Source organism: Bubalus kerabau, chromosome 4 (assembly GCF_029407905.1).
Source record: "Bubalus kerabau isolate K-KA32 ecotype Philippines breed swamp buffalo chromosome 4, PCC_UOA_SB_1v2, whole genome shotgun sequence".
Taxonomy (NCBI): domain Eukaryota; kingdom Metazoa; phylum Chordata; class Mammalia; order Artiodactyla; family Bovidae; genus Bubalus; species Bubalus kerabau.
Genome location: NC_073627.1, coordinates 137761359 through 137784927, shown reverse-complemented (window position 1 = coordinate 137784927; position 23569 = coordinate 137761359). Strand labels below are relative to the sequence as shown.

The window sequence follows — 23569 nt, the reverse complement described above, 5'->3', positions numbered from 1 at the left end:
AACCTCTGACCACAAGACCCCAGGGAGTGTAAGAAACTCCCCACCCCTGGCCTCCAGAGCTCCAGGGGAGCTTCTCCAGGACCTGTGGGAGGACCTTCAACAGGACTCCTGGCCCTGAATCTCTCTGTTGAGTCCCTTTGGGAGCATGATGAGAACTGACCCATCCTCCACTCAAAAAAATTATTTCTGGATTTTACACCCTGTTTGAGCAGATTTACAGATGCTAAAGCCCATCTGTGAAGTTAAAGTTGAGAACTCTGGCTCAAGTTAGCCTGAATCTGCAAAATGGTCACTCCCAATTTAGCTGATGCTATGATGAGGAACAGAGATATAGTCTTTGAAAGTGCTAAGACGAAACACCACAGGGGCTTCCAGGTGGCAAAGCTGTAAAGAACCCGCCTGCCAGTGCAGGAAATGCAGGAAACGTGGGCTTGATCCCTGGGTCAGGAAAATCCCCTGGAGAAGGAAATGGCAATCCACTCCAGTGTTCTTGTCTGGACATCCCATGGACAGAGGAGCCTAGCAGGCTACAGTTCATAGGGTCACAAAGAGTCGGACACAACTTAGCAACTGAGCAGGCACACGCAAGGTGACGCTCAGAGACTGAGCCCTCTCAGAGCCTCCTCACAAGCCAGCCCAAAGGGAAATGCTCTGAGCCATTCTCTCTCATCACCATGGCTCTTGACTGATGATCCTGATGGGGGTCCCCTTCCTGCTTCTTGCGCCCCAGCTAGTGGGCCACACTGCTCACCTGGCACATGATGTCACAGAGTAGCCTTGCCGCTCCTGGTTCTCAGCCCCTGCTGTGTCCCAGGGTGTAGCATCCTGCCTTGCCTCCTACCTCAGGAAAGCCCTGGAGGGGAACTGGGAGCTGGAGATGCAGGGAGATGGATATCCAACACAGGTGCCAGACCCTCTGATCACGGGTGGCCCGGCTACAAAAGGCGGGACTTTCATTCATCCCCCTCTGCCACCATGTGCAGAGCAGCCCATGTTTTGGGTCAAAGCCCTTCAGATTCAGTGTGGCCTCAGTGAGCCAAATTGAGGCCTTCATCCCATCCGGGAGGGCTTTGTTCCACCTGAGGACTGCCTAGCAGGTGGGGAGCGAGCAGAAGGGCTCCTGCCCTTTTGTGGCAGCACCTCCTGAGGTTGGAACACACCCCTACATTCTCTGAAATGGGAATGGGAGCATCTTCTGATCCACAACTGAATGCCAGTCAGGACTGTCCAATCTGGAGGCACCGGGGGACACATGGCTGGTATGAGAAAGGAAGAAGAGTGAAGCATCTCTGTAACATGCACTGATGCTCAGACGGAAAGTCTTATCTGGTCCAGAGATGACCTAGGGTAACAAAGAACATACCCAAACCTCCCTTCTTGTTCTGGACTGGCTTTGTGTGTCATCCACGTGTCCACCCAGAGCCCTGTACCTCGGCTGGTGCCGTGCCTTAGTGTACCTCGCTCCTTAGTCTCACAGTGGAAGATCACCCTTCCTCTCCGCCAAGTTGCAATGACCTCCACCGGCCTCCAGTAAGCTAGTGTCCGGTGTTCTCTCCTGCCTAGACTTCCTGAAGCTCTGCAAACCGGTGTTTCCTGTCTTTATCCCATAGATCAGGCTACCTCTTAGACCTCTGAAGATTAGGACGCTCAGCCTGAAATGAGAAAATGTCCCTGGATCACCAGATGCTTCCTCCCTCCTTCCCAGCAGCCTCAATCAATTTCCTGGGGTGTGAGTGTGGGTGGTGAAGGGTGGGTGCCCCTGGGCTTTCCAACCAGCCCGCTGGGAGGAGAGGTGGCCTGGGAGGTGATGTCCACACACGCCCCAGCAGTAAAACACAGAGGCTCCCGGACCACAGCTAGCTAGCTAGCATCATGAATATCCAGCCAGCTGCTTCCCTCCCCGTGTCCACAGGGGAAAAAACGAAGAGTCGGGGAAGACTCTTAAATCAAGTCTGCAGGAAGCATGGGCAGCAGGAGAAGGTCAGCCTTACAAGAGTCTGTCTGTGGGCTCCGTCTGCATTTTGTTTAGACAGCGGAACATAAACCTATTCCTCTTCAGTCTTTCCAGCCAGTAAACATAGCAACATAAACCCCTCTCTGAAAGAGGTAGACATGTTTTAGGCAGTGAGTCAGACCTCGTGTCCCATCTTGCTCCTTCAAGAAGCCAAAATAGACTCTTTCAAAGTCATTCCTTCAACTGCCACAGAATGCAACCTTGTAACTGTTCCCCATGGGCCCCTGGCTCAGCATCCTTTTACCCAGGAACCCAAGTGACCTGGGAAAAGCCCAAGTTAGGAACTTCTGACGTTATTTATAGCACCAGCCCAATGCAGGAAGAAGGGAAAGAGCCTCTCATTTCCTCTGTGAAAAGCTGTCCTTTTAATTTTCCTCTTCTCTCTGTCCTCTTCTGTTCCCATCCAGCCGAGAGAGCCTGAGGGCAAACACCTAAGGCTAGGGGTGTTGTGGGGGGCGTCGAGGAAGCTGCTGTCGGCCAGGAAATAATCGTAGCAATGGGTCCCCTGGAGAAGGGAATGACAACCCTCTCCGGTATTCTGGCCTGGAGAATCCCATGGACAGAGGCCTGGCAGGCTACAGTCCATAGGGTCGCAAAGAATCAGACACGACTGAGTGACTAATACACACAATCATAGCAATGGTAGCGGTGTTGATAGTAATAAAGCAGGACTCCATCACTCAGGGGAGTAGTCGCGGTAAGGAGAGGGTGGACAGGTACTGAGTGTTCCTCTGTCTCAAGCCCCGTGTTAGGCATTTCTGTGACTTCTAATCCATGTTTTTTTTTCCCGTTAATAGTTTACTTTTATTTATTTTTTTAAAGTCTTTTTTGAATTTGTTACCATATTGCTTCTGTTTTACATTTCGGTTTTTTGGCCACGAGGCCTGTGGGATCTTAGCTTCCTGACCAGGGACTACACCCCCTGCATTGGAAGGTGGAGTCTTAGCCTCTGGACTCAACCAGGGAAGTCCGTCTCCTAGTTCATCTTTACAGAACCCCTGACGGGGGTCATGCTATCATTCCCTGTTTCCTGTGGAGGGAACTCAGGTCACAGGGAAACAAAACTCATGATTCTGTTCCCCAAACCTTGGTACCTGGTGCCTTTTCCCATTTTCCAAATGTTCCTGGAATGACAGACAAACAAGTGCAAATACTTGCAGCCACTTGTGATAAGATGTGTAGCAGCTTTGGATGGACCTGGCACCAAGCCCCTCAGGAAGGCTACTCTCAGAAGCCATGTTTCCCATGTTACTCTGCACCAAACACAGGCCTTTCTAAGAACCTGTTCTCAATTCTTCCCGAGGGATGAGATGGGACCCTGTTAGGTAAATGTTCATCCGGGGCAAGAGCCACGGGCGTGCACAATCTCTCTTCCTTCTATGCTCCCTTCTAGAGGATGTGCCGGTCACCCTCTCCCTCCCACGGGGTCTCAAAGCCCCTTTTTCCCCCTCTTTTTAAAAAAAATTTTCTTGATGCCAGGAGCACAAGTTTCTGCCTCCATCACCTAGTTTGGGACACGTGTGCCCTGCTCATCAGCGCCTGCTCTTCCCACCCCTTCTTCCCCTCTTCATTCTGTCTCCCTCCCATCCATACTCCCACTTTAAACGTTTTCTAAAGAAACAGTGGAAACAGTGTCAGACTTTATTTTTTGGGGCTCCAAAATCACTGCAGATGGTGATTGCAGCCACGAAATTAAAAGACGCTTACTCCTTGGAAGAAAAGTTATAATCAACCTAGATAGCATATTCAAAAGCAGAGACATTACTTTGCCAACAAAGGTTCGTCTAGTCAAGGCTATGGTTTTTCCAGTGGTCATGTATGGATGTGAGAGTTGGACTGTGAAGAAAGCTGAGTGCTGAAGAATTGATGCTTTTGAACTGTGGTGTTGGAGAAGACTCCCGAGAGTCCCTTGGGCTGCAAGGAGATCCAACCAGTCCATTCTAAAGGAGATCAGCCCAGGGTGTTCTTTGGAAGGAATGATGCTAAAGCTGAAACTCCAGTACTTTGGCCACCTCATGTGTAGAGTTGACTCATTGGGAAAGACTCTGATGCTGGGAGGGATTGGGGGCAGGAGGAGAAGGGGATGACAGAGGATGAGATGGCTGGATGGCATCACCGACTTGATGGACGTGAGTCTGAGTGAACTCCGGGAGTTGGTGATGGACAGGGAGGCCTGGCGTGCTGCGATTCATGGGGTCGCAAAGAGTTGGACACGACTGAGCGACTGAACTGAACTGAACTGAAAGATATCGAAGAGTGACTTGCATTCATCTGCAGAAAGTGCCCAAGTATGAATGAGCTGTGACAGCCACTTTAGGTCTCTGGAGGGTGCTACATCCTTTTACTAAATATATCCTAATTTATTGGGCTTATTGATGCTGAGCCCCCTGTTCATCAATTTATCTGATTAATTCCCATTGCACCCCATCCATTGCATGATTATTCCCATTTAGCAGATGAAAAAACTGAGGCTCGGGAAGGTAGTGGGTTGTCCCCCTCCGGAGCCCATGGAAGCACCACGATTCCACTTCTGTCCCATCCCCCATCTCATAATGCCCTGTCCACTGCACACTTTTCTCCCTCCACCACCACTTTGGACCACACTGCTCTGCTCAAGATGTCCCCGGAGGGGAATGGCCAGCTAGGCCATCGCTTGCAGGTGGCAATCCTTCCAGAAACTGACATCCAGACCTCCCTCTCGCCCCCAGGCACTACCACAGCATGGAGGTGTTCACCCACTATGACCTGCTGAACCTCAATGGCACCAAGGTGGCAGAGGGCCACAAAGCTAGCTTCTGCTTGGAGGACACAGAATGTGAAGGAGGTATTCGGGGGACAGGGCAGGCTGGGGAGATTTTGAGGGACTCAGATGCTCCCGCCTGTGCTCATTTGGCCAGGATCCCAGGCCTGGCTAAGGACTCTGTGTCACCCTGGCCCCTGCTGACTCCCCACAGGGGGGACCTCATGACTACCATCTGGGGCTGGAGGGATGGGGTGGGCAAAGCCTGGCTATAAAGGCACCTGGGTCCCCAGAGTCATGCTGACTGGCACTGGTGGATCCAGTGGGTCCACTGGTGGGTCTCCCCTGTAAGGTTCAAACCCTTGAACCTGACACGCAGTCCCCTCCTGCTCTGGCTGCCACAATTTCTCTCTGTGTCCAACACAGATACACAAGCCCCACAGGTTCTTACCTTTCAGTTCAAGCTCAAAGCCCCACTTTGAGGTTCCCAGACTCTCTTGACTGCCCCAGGCAGAGGCAGCACCCCACCCACACCCCCAGTCACTTCCATACCTGCACGGTGACCACTGTGGGCGCCCCTGCCATCCTGGCCTGACCGAGCTCTCTCAAGAGGAGACACGTGACTCTTCTCAGGGCAGCTGGGGCTTAGAGTAGCGCCCAGACTTGGCAGGCTCTCAGTAAATCGGTGCTAAATGTCAGTGGTTGATGTGGCCCCTGGCATGTCATGAAATCACCCAGCAGATGGGTTTTGGGCACATACTATGTGCCACACAAGGGGCTGATCCAGGATGGGTCAGAGAGATGGGTCAGACTGAGACCACATCCAAGAGCGGATGCCCTCGGGGAGACCAGACGACCCCACCTCAGGCTCAACAGTAAACACCATAACTTACCCAGAATAGCACACGCTTCATTCCCAGGCTGATATTCCTCAGAACGGCCAGGGTGGGCCACAGTGGCCCAGGAGGGCTTCATGGAGGAGGATGCAGTGGGATGTGGATAGGGAATTGAGGGAGGATTCTACCAAAAGCAGAGCAGAGCGGGGATGGGCTGCTGAGCCCAGAGGCAGCCAAGGCTGTGGGCCTGAAGAAGGGAGAGATGCTGAAGGTGGAGTCTGGGGATGCCCCCCCACTTAGCAGGCTGCTCGGGGGCCTTCGTGGGGAGCACGGTGGGGGGACCTTGGGTGCCTGGTGACTGGGCTTCCCTCTGTCTCCACATGCAGACATCCAGAAGAGTTACGAGTGTGCCAACTTTGGTGAGCAGGGCATCACCATGGGCTGCTGGGACATGTACCGTCATGACATCGACTGCCAGTGGGTCGACATCACCGACGTGCCTCCTGGAGACTACCTGTTCCAGGTGAGGCGCCTAAGGGGCTCCAGGCCCCCCGCTGATGGGAGGAGGGGTCTCTGCCTGAGCAAATGGGTAGGCAGCATCCTGCTGATCGTGCCCAGGCATGGAGGCCGGGCTGTCTAAAGGGCACAGAGTCCTGCACCTGGTACTTGCAAATCAAAGGGCATCTGCAGGCCAGATTTGGCCCTCAGGCTAGGAATCTGTGCAGACTCTGAGGCAGCCTACACTTCTTGTGTCTCTGGAGCTGTACTTGCACCTCCACCCTGGCTTCTCCCAGTGCCCTCCCTCAGGCTGTCTTGGCCTGTGCTGTCAGGGCTAAAAGCAATCACACAAAGAGTCATTCACTCACAAATGTCTGTGACTTGCCTCTCCCAGAAATGTTTGCCTCATAGAAGAGGATCTGCAGAGGGGGCAATGTTCAATGCAAAGAAATAAACCTATAATGGTAGATTGTTAGGTACTAGAGACAGCCTGTCCAGTGACTATTTGTGCAGTGACTTCCCAGGGCTTCTGCGTACTCTGTCCAGGGGAAGGGCCACCCTGAGACAGGAACTAAGACGCATTGGCCTCCCACCTTCCTGCAAATAGCTGCAGGCCCCAGCCAGGGCCCAGACTGGTGGGGGAACCCAGGGTCACCGTATCCCCAGCGTCTTCCCTTCAGGCACACAGGCGCACTCCTGCCTGCGGAGACGTCACCTTATTTTTCCCACATCCCCACCCATCTTGCTTTCAAGCTAGATCCTTGGGTGACCAGAAATGTGTCATTTTGTCTTGAAAGCTTTCCTAGGAGGGCATTCAGCCAGCTCAGGGCCTGGCCACGGTCCCCACCTTATAGACAATCCTGGGAGGAACCAACACCTGCAGGGAAGTGACCACAGAGGGTCTCTGAAGGTTTCCCTGGTCAGTTTCAGAGACTGGTAATCAGACAGCCAAGCACTTTTCCACCCACAAGCCCAGAACCGCAGACTTGGAGAGGCCCAAGCAAAGAGCAGAGTGCTCTTTATTTAAAGAATCGGATATCCCTGTCTCTGTACACGTACTTCAGTTTATGTTTGAGGTCTGCTATCCCTTTGCAAGGGGAATGTGTAGCGTCATGTATTTTGATAATGTCTGTTTAATAACTGTGACTCATTAAAGCCTTCCCAGATGGCTCAGTGGTAAAGAATCTGCCTGCCAATGCAAGAGATGTGGGTTCAATCCCTGGGTTGGGAAGATCCCCTGGAGTAGGAAATGGCAACCTACTCCAGTATTCTTGCCTGGAGAATCCCATGGATAGGGAAGCCTGGAGGGGTACAGTCCAGGAGGTCACAAAGAGACGGATATGACTGAGCATGCACGTACTTGTACACTGAAGATCAGTGGTAGGCCAGACCCTGGCCATACCCTGTGGACCCATGGTCTCATGTAATCCCCCAGGGATGGGCATTATCATTACCCAAATTTCATAGCCAGCAAGGCCAGGTCATCTTCCCTTGGGCTGGACATGGAGCGTTAGACTTGCGCGAGTCCTGGCCTGGGAGTCCTGGCCTCTCCATTCCCATGTGGCCCAGGTGCAGGCCCCAGCAATGCTGCGGGAACAGGAGAAGGCTGGGTTGCGGAGGGGGTGGTATTCCAGCCCGAGAGGCCAGTGCACAGAGGCTCAGAGGCAGGCTTCCCAGGGTTATTAGATCCCTAATTCCCACCATTGCCTGGAGCCACAGCAGATCTTTTTTTTTTTTCAACACAAAGATGCCACTGTCACCTTATTTATTTTGTTTGTGTGTTTTTTTTAAGTTTTTAAAAATTGAGGTATAATTGATTTACGGTATTAGTTTCAGGTGTCCAACATAGCCATTCAAAAGTTTTCTAGATTATACCCCATTTATAGTTATCAGAAAACATTGGCTTAATTCTCTGTGCTTGCAGTAGTATATCCTCACAGTTTATTTCATACACAGTAGTTGTACCCCTATCTTGCCTCTCCCCGTTTCCCTCTCCCCACTGGTGACCACTAGCTTACTCTCTATATCTGTGAGTCTGCTTCTTTTTTGTTCAGTTCAGTTCAGTCGCTCAGTCGTGTCCGACTCTTTGCGACCCTATGAATCACAGCACGCCAGGCCTCCCTGTTCATCACCATCTCCCGGAATTCACTCAAACTCACGTTTTTTTGTTACATTGACTAGTTTGTTGTGTTTTTTAGATTGCATATATACATGATAATATGCAGTATTTTTATTTCTCTGACTTATTCCACTAAGCATAATACCCTCAAGTCCATCCATGTTATTGCAAATGGCAAAATCTCATTTTTTTTTTTCTGGCTGAGCATTCCATTGTGTGTATACATACATACACATCATATCTTTACCCCTTCATCTGTTGATGGACTCTTAGGTTGCTTCCACATGTTGGCTGTTGTAAACCACAGAAGGTCTCCTGTCTAAGGAACTAAAGCCACTGCCCACAGATCCCCAAGAGACTGAGGACCCAACATATGAGTCTGATGGGATTGTGGAGATCGTTCATTTCAGCTCTCACCCTTGCACCCGAGTGGGTCAAATGGGCCCTAATAGTCGCCATTGCCCTCATGGTCACCCTGCAGGGACCCATGCTGGGCATGACTATCTGTGAGCGAAGGCTGCCTGGGTCCTGGTGCAGGGGGTTTGACTGTCCTGGGCTATGAACCACGCATGGGCTGCTACATGGCACAACTAAGGTTGTCAGGCAGAAAACAGATCAAAGTAAGGCCACCCCAGAGCAGGACATTTTCCAGCCTTACCTAGAGAGACAGAGTCACCATGGGGCATAACCTAGAGCCCCCAGAATGGTCTGCATGGGCTAGGCCTCAGGGCTGGAGCCCCCCACTGACCTGTTTCCCATAGCAGCTCTGGCAGGCCCAGCCAGCTTGCTAAAGGGTCACTGTTGTTACTGTTTAGTCACTAAGTCCTGTCCGACTCTTTGACCCCATGGACTGCAGCACACCAGGCTTCCCTGTCCTTCACTATCTCCCAGAGTTTGCTCAAACTCATGTCCATTGAGTTGGTGATGCCATCCAACCATCTCATCCTCTGTCATCCCTTTCTCCTACCCTCAATCTTTCCCAGCATCAGGGGCTTTTCCAATGAGTTGATTCTTTGCATCTGGTGGCCAAGGTATTAGAGCTTCAGCTTCAGCATCAGTCCTTCGAATGAATATTCAGGGTTGATTTCCTTTGGGACTGACTGGTTTTATCCCCTTGCTGTCCAAGGGACTCTCAAGAGTCTTCTCCAGTACCACAGTTCAAAAGCATCAATTCTCAGCCCTCAACCTTCTTTATGGTCTGACTCTCAGTCAGTCCTGGTCAGTCCTGGAGGGAGAGGTCCTGAGGGCCCCAAGCCTATAGAATGCACCTTAACGAGCAGGCTGTCCCTCCCCCATCATACTGACCATGGGTGGCCCTGTCCCCCTTGCCTCCTTGGGGTCTCAGCCCTTCCAGATGTGGCAGGACCCTCGGGGAAAACCTCATCTGTGTCCTCTGCACTTTCGCCCACAGCCCGAGGCCCAGCTTCTGTCTCCTCACTTTCCCATTCCTTCAGTTCCTCCTCTGGGCTCCTCGCCACTAAATATCCCTTTTCTGTCTGCTCCCAGGTATTTTTGTTGTTCAATTGCCTGCTCCCAGGTATTTTTGTTGTTCAGTTGCCAAGTCGTGTCCAACTCTTTGTGACTCAATGAACTGTAGCTTGCCAGGCCTCCCAGTCCCTCACTATCTCCTGGAGCTTGCCCAAGTTCATGTCCATTGATTCGGTGATGCCATCCAACCATCTCATCCTCTGTCATCCCCTTCTCCTCCCGCCTTCAGGGTCTTTTCTAATGAGTCAGCCCTTTGAGTCAGGTGGCCAAAGTATTGGAGCTTCAGCTTCAGCATCAGTCCTTCCAGTGAATATTCAGGATTGATCTCCTTTAGGACTGACTGGTTTGATCTACTTTTGGACTGACTGACTCATCTCCTTTAGAACTGACTGGTTGATCTCCTTTAAGACTGACCAATCCCAGAAGCCCCCTCAAAAGAATGGTCCCTCTTGCTCCTCTGGGTGCCACCCTCTTACCTGGGATGATGCAGAGGAAGGGGGTACAAGGGGGAAACCTGCCCTGGTGAGTAGAAAGGGCCTGGGGACCCCCTAGAGCAAACCCGGACCCAGAGAACAGAAGGGCTGTGTCTAATGCCGCGCTGCCAGGAGCAGTGTCATCTGCAGCACCCAGGGCAGCCCCCCTCCGACTCCCCACAGTGTCCAGTCCTGGTCCCCATGCCCTCCCAGCAAGTCCCACTCCCTGGCTCCCTTCTGGCTCTTTTAGCAGCTGTTTCATGGCCTCCCCAGGCCTCAGCTCCTGCTTCTCTACTAACCTCAAACCTCTCTGGCACCCAGGAGAGGGTAACTCCTTTTTGAAGGCATGCCTGGGTTGGGAAAATCCCCTGGAAAAGGAAATGGCTCCCTACTCCAGTATTTTTGCTTGGAGAATCCTATGGACAGAGGAACCTGGTGGGCTTCAATCCATGGGGTCACAAAGAGTCAGACATGACTGAGTGATTAACAATCTTTTTTAAAAAAAAAAAAAAAACACCTCTTTATTCTGTATTGGGGTATGTGCTGTGCTGTGGTTAGTTGCTCAGTTGTGTCTGCCTCTTTGCGACCCCATGGACTGTAGCCTGCTAGGCTCCTGTGACCACGGGGATTCCCCAGGCAAGAATACTAGAGTGGGTTGTCGTGCCCTCCTTGTACTGGAGTATAGCCAATTAGCAAACAGTGTTGTGATAGTTTCAGCTGAACAGCGAAGGGACGCAACCAAACATATACATGTATCCATTCACCCACAAACTGCCATCCCAGCCAGGCTGCCACATACCATTGAGCAGAGTTCTCTGTGCTGTACAGTAGGTCCTTGTTGGTTATCCATGTATATACATGTCCATCCCAAACTCGGTAACTATCCCTTGCCCACGTCTGAAGGCTTACTCTTGGTAGGAGTGTGTGGGTGTGTGTGTGAGGTGCATGGAGGTCTCCTCCAGGTCTCCCCTCTGCCTCCCTGGCCTCGCCTCTGGCCAGTCCTGCACCCTCCCCTCTGCTCTGAGAACACAACACCGGCCATGCTTTGCTCTGTCTCATGAGCTCAGCCCGGCTCTGGAGGCAGGCCTGGTCTCGGCATCGCAGCCGGGCCTACAATGAAGGGTGGCCGAGGCAGGATCCCCTCTGACCTGACTCTCCCCCAGGTTGTCATCAATCCCAACTACGAGGTGGCGGAGTCTGACTACACCAACAACATCATGAAGTGCAGGACCCGGTATGACGGCCACCGCATCTGGATGTACAACTGTCACATAGGTGAGGCCCCGGGGCCCTGCTGGGGAGCACTGCGCCCCCAGGGCTGCCCCTCCTCAGGCCAGCTAGGTCCTCCCACTCCTCAACCCACCTCCAGGAGACAGGCGGGAGCTGCCCCACTTTCTCCAGGAAACAGAGCGCCTTCCTAAGCTGGGTAAAGACCTTGGGGAGGGGGGCCAGTCTCATGTTTCCATACACGGGAAGGATATGGTGAACACACAGGCCTGGATGAAGATAGAGTTTTCACGGCCAGCTTTGGCTGAGGCAAGAGAATGGGACAGAAATGGGCCGGCCCAGCACAGACCCCAAAGCTATTTAAGGGCTGTTGAAGCTGAGGCCACCACCTCATTATGCGTGAGACCGCAAAAATGTGGGCGTTGGCAATTTGTGGGCTCTGTGTGTCGTTTTCCTGTCGAGCTCTAGCCACCCCCATGGCTTCTGGCCACCAATGAAGAAGCTTTTCCTTGCATTATACAACCTGGGTTCCAAAAGGGGAGGCTGGGCTTTCTCCTCCACTGGCAAGGTGATGGCCTCACTCTCGGAGGAGGCGAAGACTAACAGCATTAGATTAAGTCACTCCTTCAGCCGACTCTGCCAGGGCAGCTGACATGAGCCTGGCCCTACAGATGGCCAGCACCTGTCACTACCCTGCTGGCATCACATGCAGGTGGCCCTGCAGGCCGCCTGGGGAGGGTGGGGTGGCTCCAGCTCTGGGGGTTGGGGAGACCTGTGCATCTGGTTTGCCCAACACTATCTCTCTGATGCCCATTTCCCCAGGTGGTTCCTTCAGTGAAGAGACAGAAAAAAAGTTTGAGCACTTCAGTGGACTCATAAATAACCAGGTCTCCAAGCGGTAAAGTGGCAACATGGTCATCTCCTGCCTTCGGGCCACGGGCATCTCCCCCAACAACTGCAGTCTGACCGGATATTGCCCTGCTCCCCCTCATCCAGCCCGGCCCTGCCCATCTCAACCCCCTGCAGCCCTCGGCCAAGCTCAGGAGGAAGGCGAGGAAGGCGTGTTCCTGACACCCGCAGCCTGGGACAGCCTCCGGGGCTGGGACTCGTCCACGGGGCGGTGGGGAGCAGCGCCAACCAAGAGCCATCCTGGCTGGGACCACGGGCACACAGGTGGTCAGCTGCTTGTCCCATCCAAGGCGTGGTCCACTCCAAGCCTCATCGCCTGCCCGGCTCACCACAGATAACATGGGGCCATTTTCTTCTCAAGTTACATGTTGGCAACGTGGGTTAGCAACCCAAGGAGGTCAGGCTGGATCCCACTTCTCCTCCTCTTAGGTTGTTTCCATCCAACTTGAATATCTAGACTTCTCTTCCAATTAAATGACTTGCCTCTACTCTGTTTATTCTATTCACACGTATAAGTAATGCTGCCACCTGTCTTCTGATCCAGTGAGCTCAGAGATGGTGCTTCTCTTGCCCCCAGACACCTACACCCCTGTGTCCTCCTATTTTTCAAGATACTATAATTATATTCTATTTTCACAGACTTTGAAACACAAAGTAATTTAGTGGCATTTCACATCGGGCATCTGGGCCTTTGAACGTAGAGCTCAAAAGAAAAAACAGCCCACCTGTGTAAGTGACTCCTCTGTCTGTCCTTCTAATTCTGTGGGTAATTGATTCAACGGTGCTAGAACCAGGGTTCTGGGTGAGGAGGACGCTCACCGATTGCCATGTGTCATCACGGACACTTACACATACTTGAAACTCCGAATAAAAGATTTATGACCTGCAGGTGTGTTTCATTTGGGCCTCTGTGTGCAGCCCCTAAGCCACAGGGCTCCTTTCCCCAGTCGCAGCCAGGGAGCTGCACACCCTTACAGGTTCTCTCTTGTAGGGACGTGGGTTCCAGACACCTCCCGTCCGGCATTGACTACAGGTTGGTGTTTAGTCGCTAAATTGTGTCTGACTCTTTCGTGACCCCATGGACTGTAGCCCACCAGGCTCCTCTGTCCATGGGATTTCCCAGGCAAGAATACTGGAGTGGGTTGCCATTTCCTCTTCCAAGAGATCTTCCTGACCCTGACCCAGGGATCAAACCTGCGTCTCCTGCACTGCAGGCAAGTTCTTTACCACTGAACCATCACAGGGGCCTCCTTCAGTTCACACCACAGAGGAGAAGCAGCTGCTGGCAAGAGCGGCACTCTGAGGAGATCAGGAGAATCCACAGAAACACGGGCCTCAGCCTTTCTTCGGCTCTTGTCTTTTAGGGAAATGTGTTAGGGGTACCATGGTTGCGTAAGGATCAGATGGGACATCCAGCCTTCAGCCTCAGGAAATTTCCCCAAAGGGCAGCGCCTGGGTTGGTCTCTGGGGGAGGGACGATGAAGCAGATCAGGGCCCCACGCTCTTCCCCGAGGTGCAGTGAGGGTGGACCCCGAGTCCCCGGGGCACAGTGAGAATGAACCCCAATCCAGCCAGGCCCGGTGCTCCCTCTGCGTCACAGTGGGCTGTGGCCCAGCAATCCGAGGGGTCCATGATGACCTCAGAGGGCCAGGGTCATCACCAGCCCCACTCACACCAGAAAGACCAGTGTACTGGGACCCTGTCCCCACAAAGCTGCCCTCGCACCCATTCCTGGGAAGGGAGGGAACTCAGAGGGCATTTAAGATTTCATCTCCAGGCGAGTTCATGTTTATTTCTGCAGGGACCCCTGTGTAACCCGTGGTAACACTAGGGCCAGTACACGGCAGAGGCAGGGGGTGTCTCAGCATGGCCAATAGCCCAGAGTTGCTCTGGGGGAGACTGGGCATATGTCACACAACAGGTGCACAAACTGAGCAGGCTCTGCTCAAAAATGCCTTGGAGGCCCAGCTGGTTTGAGGTCAGTCACCTAAAGCAACCAGCTTCTTCAGCAGCCTTAGGTCTCCAATGGGAGGCAAACAGCGCCCCCTAGTGTTCCACTGCGGACCATTACATTTTGAAGCAATCATGTTACAATTCTTCAATTTTTATTTTTTACTCAGCTTCAGAAACTGGACCAAACTAAAGCCCACCACGCCTCATAGCGATGCTCCAAGGATGGCTCAGGGGTGCTCTGGTGTGTGTAAAGGCTTGTGGTGTTGGGGCCCGAGCTGGGTTGAGGAGCTTGATCCAGGCAGGCTGGGCCTCTCAGGGCCTCAGAACGGCAGGAGGCTCCACTGTAGGACGCTCCTTCTTTCTGTGTTGGAGCCCCAGGGCCCGGGCCACCAGCCTCCGGGCCACGGCTGTATTTGTCTGTGGTCTCTCCCTCGCCAGATGCAGGAGCTCTGAAAGGAAAGCCCCATGGGGTGGGGACTTTAATTCAAGGCTGTGGCCTCTCCTTGGGCGACACAGCAGCGTCGGAAGCACTTAGAGCCCACCCCTGAGGCCCAGCTGCACCCCCTGTGGCCTGATGCTGGTGAGAGGGGCCACCGAGGGCTCCTGGCCCCACGTGGGGTCCTGACTTACCCTGCCATCTCTCCCCGCCCTTCCTGTTTCTCCTTCTGTCGGGGGCAGGGGTGGCGTTAATCCTGTCCACCTCCCTGCCTTGCAGGGGCCTTTTGAGAGGGCAAGCAGACCAGGAAAGGACACCTGGAGCTCTTGGATCAACAGACAGGATGTTTATCGTCCCTAAGAAGTCTGGGACAAAGACCATGTAATCCACAAGAATGTGGATGGCCTCAGCAGGCTTCTCTAGGCCAGTTCTGCCAGCCAGCCACTGCTCTGCGGCCATGGGAAACTGGCCCCTAAAAGCCCCCTCGTGCTCCCTGGAAGGAGGACAGTAAAGGGGAGGAGCCATCATTTACGTGGCACCTTCTGTGTGCCTCTTACCACTGCGGAGGCACGTCCGCCAGGCTCTCTCATTCACTCCAACGCTTATCTCACAGAGAAAGGGACCGACTCACATACATCCAGTGACCTGCTCAAGGCCGATTTAAGGGAGTGCCAGTGCCAGGGTCACACCCAAGCCCAAACTCTGTATACCTTACAGCAAAGCATGGCTTCCCCGGCTGGACACAAAGACCAAGCTTTCCCTCTGCACCCCAAACCAGACTCCCAAGAGGTGTGAATGGAGGGCAAGCCTGGGACAGGGCAGCTGACAGACAGCTCTCCTGATGGACCCCCTGGGGTGGGCAAGGACCACCCCATGGGTCACTGCAGCCAAGGGGCCAGAAAGCAAAGAACTTTAGAGGGAAGTGAATCAGAGGGTGGATCCACACTCGAGCCGCCCTCCCACCCAGACCACCGCCTCCCTTACTTGGCCTCTGCAGGGCCTTCAGCTTGGACTGCCTGGCTCCCTGCGTCAGGGGCCGAATCTTCAGTGTGGAGAAATCCCTGGTCAGGGCCTCGGCAGCTAAGGAAAGAAAGCAGGTCTGGAGCCATCCGCGTTTCCTGCTGAGGCCTCCTCAGGACCCAGGAACACACATGTCACCCCAAAGCCCAGGCAGCCGCTTCTGACACCCATCCAAACCTCAGGGACAGGACTGCCCCATCAGCTTGCCCTCCCCTGGAGCTCGCAGGCCTGCACAGGGCTGCCATGCTCTCAGATGGAGGGCCCACGCCCCAGCTTCTACCCTCCTGCCCTGGGGGACGGGGCGGGGGGCGGGAGCCACATGGTGAGCCTGTGGTTCTGACATCAGGAGAGGCAGGCCCCGGCCTTCCAAAGCCTGAGGCCTGCCCCTGGCTCTTGGCCAGCTTGGCAGAGCCCAGAAGGCAGCCGTGGCCATGCCAAGCCCAATGCTAATCCCTTCAATGGACCAGGAGGGCCTCCCCCAGCCCCCACCTTTCAGTGGCTCCCTCTCTGGGGCTGAAGCCCCCACCTAGCCCCAGGCCTCTTGCTGCCCAGACACTGCCCCCCGTCCCTAAAAGCTCAGGCTATCCTGAAGACTGGGCCCACACCAGCCATGGTCACTCCCTACTCTGTGTTCAGAGCCTGTGGCTGTGCGAAGCCCAGTCAAGGGGGGCCGAGGACTGACTCTTTATAAATGTACACCAACTGTGCAGCGGTGTGTCAGGGGCAGTGCAGGAAAATGCTGAGAGGGAGGAGCAGCACCGAAATGACAGCCAGGAGACTAGCTGGCCTCCCCGGCCTTGACGACTGACGAGAGGCTTCATAACCTTGATCGGACACTGACACCGGGGAACTCAGTCTCCCCATCTGTAAAATGGAGTCATCTCACCCATCTCCTGAGGCTCTAATCTAAACGGAATGAGAACACATCTGCTCAAACCATAAGAACCTGCTAGTACTTGAATGCTTTTTTTTTTTTTCTGGCCATGCCGCATGGCATGTGGGATCTTAGTTCTCTGACCAGGGATTGAACCCATGCCCTGTGCATTAAAGCCTGGAGTCTTAACCATGAGACTACCAGGAAAGTCCCACCAGTATTTGGATGTTTTTGGTCTGTAAAAATGGCACCTTCACATGCTTTCATTTAGGATGTGGAGGCCACCCGAATCTGAAACCTCTGACATCAAGACGCAAGGATGAAGAGGTGTGAGCTTCCTGGCCCAGTGCCCACTCCGCCCCCTTGGACTTTCCGATTAGGTGGCTGGGAACTTCCCTGCCAGTCCATCAGCTTAAGGCAGCCTGCACCCTGATCTGGGGGATCCTCACCCCAGGAAACGAGGCTCCCTCCCTTCCCAACAGCAGTTAGAGGAGGAGCCAGGCCACCGCTCACTGCCTTACCTGAAGCTGGGCAGGGGAAGACGCCGAGTGCATGCGTGTCGTCCACCCACTGGATCTTGAACCCCTTCTCTCTGTGCCGGGGATGAGACAGAGTGACGAGGAGAGTGAATGCGGAAAACCCCTCCTGCTGCAGGAAGACCCTCCCTTCCCCAGTCCTCAAATACACCAAGCCCAAGACAAGTTCATCTCCTTTAGGAAGGAGATGACCATCGGGGGCAAACTTGCCCTGAAGACCATACGACAACTTCAGAACGACATGCCCCACCTCTGAGATCTGGTGGGCCCCTGACTCCTAGAACTGAGGAAGTCAGGACTCCAAGCTTGTAGAGCACAAGGCCAAGGGTGAAGAGGGCCCCTCACAGACGTGGTCCCCCCAGGCCAAGGGCGTAGGGTTTGAGGCTGGAGACAACGGGCTTCATGGTGAGGACAGGACTTGATACCACAAGCATGTCAACGAAACTGCCCTGACTTTCTTCCTGCCACTTGGGAAAGCACTCCTGAGTCTGGGGCCTGTGGGAGACCAAAGCAGTCTTGGGGCCTGGGGCTCCTCTGTGGATGAGGAAGCCTCCAATGGCCCCAGTCTGGCCCAGCCCTAGAAAGTGGTCCGGAGCAAAGAAAACAAGCATGGAGAAAAAAAAAGAAAGGAGAAAAGACTGGATTTGGATCAAAGGAATCTGGGGAGACGGGAGAAGTCTTTTTTTCACTTTTTCTCCCCTCTCCAGCAGACTCTGCCCCAGAGCTACTCAAGCCCCATTCATCCCGGAAAGAGCTCCTCTATGGAGGTGGCCCTCCATCTGTTGACTCTCCAACTGGGCGGCTGGCTGTGAAGCAGGGGGAGGCAGTGGGCCCACAGGGTCATGGCTGGCATGTGGGCGTGATGGGGGCCAGGCTGGAGGTTCACTGCCAGCAGGACCAGGTCTTGAGCCTCCAAAAGCTGTTCACAATCGAAAACTCAGCTGTTGTCCTCCTCCGCACAGTCACGGCCAGTAAGCTGAATTGCCCGGGAGCATGGCACCCAGAGCAACCACACCTACTTTCTGTCTTTCTTTCTAGGCACTGAAGGAGGGGCAGGCAAGCGTCCCCCACACAAAGCCCTGTCCTAGCTCCTCTCCAGAAAGAAAGCACTCTCCATACCCCCCATTCTCATCCCAAAGCCTCTCCAGCACTCACTGGAACTCAGAGAAGGTAGCCAGCAGGTCCTCAGTCTTGAGCACTGGCTCAAAGTCATAGATCTCCACCACGTGCGCAAAATCCTTCTCTCCAGGCAGCTCGTCTGCAAAGGATGATGTGTCCACATGGATCTTCTCTACCTGAATCTCCTTCTGGGTCAGGTTGTTCGTTATCTGGGAGAGATCAGACCCTTTAGTGAGGGGAGCTTGGATACACCGGACTTCGAGTGAGTGCTCTCAAAACCCCATACTGAGAGTCCCACAGGCTTCTGCATTGACATGGAGGTGAGCACCCCAGACAGGAGTCTGGGAAAGATAGCAGTATGGCAGACTGGGCCACGAGAAGGAGGAGCATGTTTTAGGGGAGTCCCTGCTGGGTGACTGACACTAACACACTTTGTGTTTCACAGAATCCCCAAAACTCTAGTCTGTAGGCCCACTTTACAGATGGGTAAACTAAGCCAAAGAATTAAGTAATTCTGCCCCAAGTTGCTGTCAATAAGAGGCGGAGCTAGGCAGGCCCAGGATCTTTCCTTTTCTCATTAAGGAAGTGATGATGAGCATGGTTTTCTGGTGTCCTTCATCTGTAAAATAGCAATACAGGCTGCCTGGCCTCCCAACTGACACCGCAGCCAGGCTCAGGGGCAGACACACGGTTCCAAGGACAAGAGATTTGTAAGACAAAGCTTCAGGCAGAAGAGTAATTTTCATGACCAGCGTCTGCAGTGCATTCTGAAGCACTGTGTTCCCTTGGGAAGTGTGTTATTAGCACCTGCTATTTTTTCACAGGAAGAAACTGAAACTTAGAAAAGCCAAATAACCTGGTTGAGGTGGGATCCAATCCACACCCCTGACCCCTGATCCTGAGCCTCCTCCCCTTGAGTATTGGTCTCCTAAGGGACCGCTATCACTCAACACCCGCACCCCCATACACCTTGACCCTCCGCCCCATCCACCCTCGCCTACACCCACCTCACTTCCACCCTCCCTTTTCCAGGCTTAAGAGCCTCATCACCTCCTGCAGCAATTCACTGAAATCGTCCTCGGGGCAGCTGCCTGGCCCCTCCTCTTCCACCTCTTCCTCTTCCACTTCCTCCTCTGCTGCCAGGCTCCTCTCCAGCTCAGTCCCATTTCCCTCCTCCAAGTCCAGCTGCAGCCCGGGCTCCGGCTGTGTGGCTGACTCCGACCTGTCTCCGGTCCCTGCGTGGCTCTCAGGCTCTGAGGGTTCAGCAGCCAAAGGGTCTGGCAGCGACTCTTTCTCACAGCCTTGACCAGGGCCTTTTTGGTCCTCTGTTGCCTGAGTCACCGACACGGGAAGTTCCTGATCGGCAATGGGGTTCCCAGCACCAGTATCTCCTGGTTCTTCTGAGAGCCCGCCAGCTGGAGCATCTCCCTGGAGTTCTGCAGGAGCGGGCAGCGCTCCTTCTTCCTGCCGGCGCAGCACCCGGGGCACATACAAGGCCTGGTCTGGCTTGCGTCCACGATGCCACCGGCCGGCCCTCACACCTCGGGGACCAGCAGCCGCTCCCTGGCTTGCGGTGGGCTTCCGAGGACCTCGGTACTTGCTAGGGTGGGAGGCAGGAGGGTGACAGGGGCCAGAGAATCCGTCTGAACTGGGTAACCTGGAGTAGGAGCAGGCGCTGATCAGAGGGGTGCTTGAGCCCCCAGGAGAATGGTTTATTGGAGTTATCTGCCTTTCAGGCCTGAGGCTCTTGAGTCAGTCTCAGGCAAAAACCAAAGCCACAGTAACCCTGGAAAACAACTTAATGAGCCATCAGAGGGGATGCCCTGAACAAGCACAAAGCGGTCAACTCTTCCTCTAGTGTTATAAACTGACTGTGAGACAGCTGAGTCCACTTGCTACAGGGTGCGGTGAGTAACTAGCATTCAGAAACTATGTTATTAGAAAAGTATGTAACTTTAAGTCTGTGAGTCTGTTTTGTAAGTTTATTTGTATCATTTCTTTTTAGATTCCACATATAAGGGATATCATATGATATTTCTCCTTCTCTGTCTGACTTACTTTTCACTCTGTAGGACAGTCTGTGTGTGTGTGTGTTAGTAGCTCAGCTGTGACTGACTCTTTGAGACCCCATGGACTGTGGCCCACCAGGCTCCTCTGTCCATGGGATTTTCCAGGCAAGAGTACTGGAGTGGGTTGCCATTTCCTGCTCCAGGGGATCCTCCCGACTCAAGGATCGAACCCAATTCTCCTGTATTGCAGACAGATCATGTCCCACTCTTTGCGACCCCATCCCATTATCAGCCATTCAAAACAATGAAATAATGCCATTTGCAGTAACATGGATGACAATCTCTAGGTCCATCTGTGTTGCTGCAAATGGCATTGTTTCATTCTTTTGAATGGCTGATAATCAGATGGGGTCACAAAGAGTCCGACATGACTGAAGGGACTTAGCACACACACACACACACACACAGTGGGATGAGCGGAAGGGATAGTTAGGAAGCTTGGAATGGACATGTGCACACTGCTATATTTTAAATGGATAACCAACAAGGACCTACTGTATAGCATGCGGCACTCTGTTCAATGTTATGTGTTAGCCTAGATGGGAGGGGAGTTTAGGGGAGAATGGATACATGTATATGCGTGGTTGAGTCCCTTTGCTGTTCACCTGAAACTATCACAATATTGTTAATTGGCTGCACCCCAACACAAAATAAAAAGTTTAAAACAGATCAAAAAAAGAGAAAAGTATGTAACTTTGAAGGCTAGGATTATAGACATTATGATAAAATCCTTCAAGATGTACATGGAGACAGGTGAGCAAATTGCTAGATGAGCTCTCATGTTCCATGGCCTCTGCAGGGCCCAAGCTCCCTGAGAGCAATGCTGGGTGGACATCCCCACTGTTGAAACAGCCCTCTCTCTTTTGGCCCAACGTGCATAAGCTGAATTTGCTAAAGGAACTCCATCAACAATGCACCTCTACTCCCCTGCTGAGCAGAAGGCCGCACTGACTCGAAGCAACTGAGGCTGGGGAGAAAGGGGGTCACCCAGCCCTGATTCCCTCCCAGAGGCTGACCAGATCACCAGACCACCCCCGGGGGGAGAACCAACGAGGGGCCTCCCAGGCGGCAGGATAAATACCTGATGTCCAGGTGACAGATGACCGTCCTCCTCCTCCAGCCCTCTCCAACAGAGAAGCTGCTCAAAAGGTCAAAATTCTCTGCTGTCCTGTGTATCAGGTACCGGAGCCGACTGGAGAGTGGGGGAAAGAGGAGGACCCTGGGGAGGGATGGGAAGGAGAGCAGAGCAGGAGCTCCAGGAGCAGCCCCCAGGTCTGACCCCCACGGAGTCCACTCCTGGTTTAACGGTGGCTTGAACCTAGGCTAGCTCTGCCCCCTGGGGTCCCAGGCTGACTGCAATAGACCTGCCCATAGAGGGTATGACGGGGAACTACTTTGCCCCATCCTCCTTCCAGGGGTTGGCTCTTCCATCTCAGGCGATGCTTGGTGTTACCCAGGAAAGATGCAGCGGGGAGAGGCCTGACAGCAGATTATTAGACCTAAAGTCCAAGATCAGAGCCAGTTGCGAGCCCAGTTACTTTAGATGCACCATTGGACAAAAAGGGGCAAGGAGGCTAGGGGCGAACACTGCTCTTCCCAGCGGCAGAGCGAGCGCCACCCTCACTCCGGCTTACTTTGACAGCTCCTTCTGCAGCAGGAAGCGGTCCAGTTCCTCCCGGATGCGCTGCACGAAGTCATTCTCGGCTGTGGAGAGGAAGACGCCGTCCAAGCAGAGAAGGGCCAGGGTGACAGGTGGGAGAGCCTGCGGGGCAACCGACACCGCCGCGATCAGAGCACAGAACCCGGGACCTTCCACGACCGAGGACACGGTCTCTCCTCCGATCAGAGACGGGCCGGGCTCCGAGGAGGGTAAGGGCCGTGCCCAGGGTCCCCGGCAGGGCCGTGGTGGGGCAGGGAGGGGTCACCCGGCCCCCGATGCGGTCGCTCTCGCCGTCCCCAGGTCTGCGCCCTGCTGCCTCGGGCCAGATCCGCGGGCGCGATCGATCCCTCCCGGCCCGCGAGCTGGAGGCCCGGGAGGAGCACGAGGCTGACCGTGAGCGATCGGAGCGACCTGCCCCGAGGTCCGCCCGCCGCACTCACCGCGGCCGGCCCGCGCGTCGCCGCCGCAGCTCTAGGGTCCCCAGAAGCCTGCGCGCCCCTGAGCCCCAGAACCACCCTGGCCTCGCGGTGCTGCAGCGCCACCGCGCGGCCCGGGGGAGGCATCACCCCAACGGCAGAGGCGTGTTCTTTATTGACTCATTTTGCCCCTGAGACCACAGGTCACCTGAGAAGGGATGTTCCCCACCCAGGGATCGAACCCGTGTGTTCTGAGTCTCCTGCATTGGCAGGCGGACTCTTTACCACTGAGTCACCTGGGAAACCCTACACTGTCTCCTAGGATCAATTAAATTCGGGAAATCGTTTGGAGTGGCTCCTACATGCTAGGTCATGGGGATACCAGGTTTTACAGTTCATTGATCCCCTCCCTAGGGACGTAAGAGAGGGATACATAGGAAGTTTCTGGACACCAAGAATTTCATCGCCCTTTGGCCCTTATTGATGGAAGCTGCAAAGAGGTCCAACTCACAGCACAGCATCACTGACAAGATGTACTAGCCTGTGGATAACAGGGCGAGGTAGCCACTAGAATGGTGATTTGCAGAACTTGCTACATCTAAAATAACTCCAGCACTCGCCTTAAATAGGGCTTGAAATGCTTGTCATCAGACAGCCATGAGATGGGCTTATTATAATCAAGGAGACCAGGGCTGAAATCCTCCTCTTCCCTGGGAGGTGCTGAAATGTAAGCCTTTGACCATCCTGAAACAAGCAGGGCCCTGAGTTATTAAAAACCCAGGTTTTAGTACAGGGGTGGGACAGTCTGAGTGGGCCCTGCAGTAGGATACAAGAAAGGTCACAAGGAGGCTGACCCTTAAAAGGCCGGCTGGGAGAAGTTGGGAACAGGACAATGAAGAAAAACAAAGACGCATTTTGCTCTCTTGCAGTTTTTCCCAGAGCATTTCTTTTAAAAGATGGTGGGATTATATCTTTTTATATATTACATTTACAAAAACTATTGGGATATTATTATATTTATAAAAACTATCTTTCCAGATAGTTTTTCAAGAATAAAAGGAATTGGGACTTCCCTGGTTGTCCAGTGGTTAAGAATTTGCCTGCCAATGCAGGGGATACAGTTTTGATCTCTGGTCCAGGAAGATTCACATGTCTTGGGGCAACTAAGCCAGTGGGCCACAA

At 53.7% G+C, this 23569-nt stretch overlaps 2 protein-coding genes across 2 annotated transcripts in view; one reads left to right on the top strand and one right to left on the bottom strand.

The window, feature by feature from the left end:
• LOXL2 (lysyl oxidase like 2) overlaps positions 1-13190 on the top strand; it is a 112409-nt gene extending 99219 nt beyond the window's left edge. The window contains exons 11-14 of the mRNA XM_055578742.1: positions 4723-4838; positions 5977-6113; positions 11332-11443; positions 12218-13190. Coding sequence (XP_055434717.1) covers positions 4723-4838; positions 5977-6113; positions 11332-11443; positions 12218-12297 — 445 coding nt within the window. The 3' untranslated portion in view covers positions 12298-13190. The remainder of the gene's footprint in view (positions 1-4722; positions 4839-5976; positions 6114-11331; positions 11444-12217) is intronic.
• Positions 13191-13876: 686 nt separating this feature from the next.
• On the bottom strand, positions 13877-22534 carry R3HCC1 (R3H domain and coiled-coil containing 1). Its single transcript, XM_055579737.1, has 8 exons — positions 22412-22534; positions 21946-22073; positions 21393-21530; positions 19293-19899; positions 18279-18451; positions 17109-17179; positions 15678-15773; positions 13877-14706 (listed from the first exon to the last, which is right to left on the bottom strand). The coding sequence occupies exons 1-8, from the start codon at positions 22532-22534 to the stop codon at positions 14570-14572; spliced, it is 1473 nt and encodes a 490-aa protein (XP_055435712.1). The 3' UTR covers positions 13877-14569.
• Between the last annotated feature and the right edge of the window lie 1035 nt (positions 22535-23569).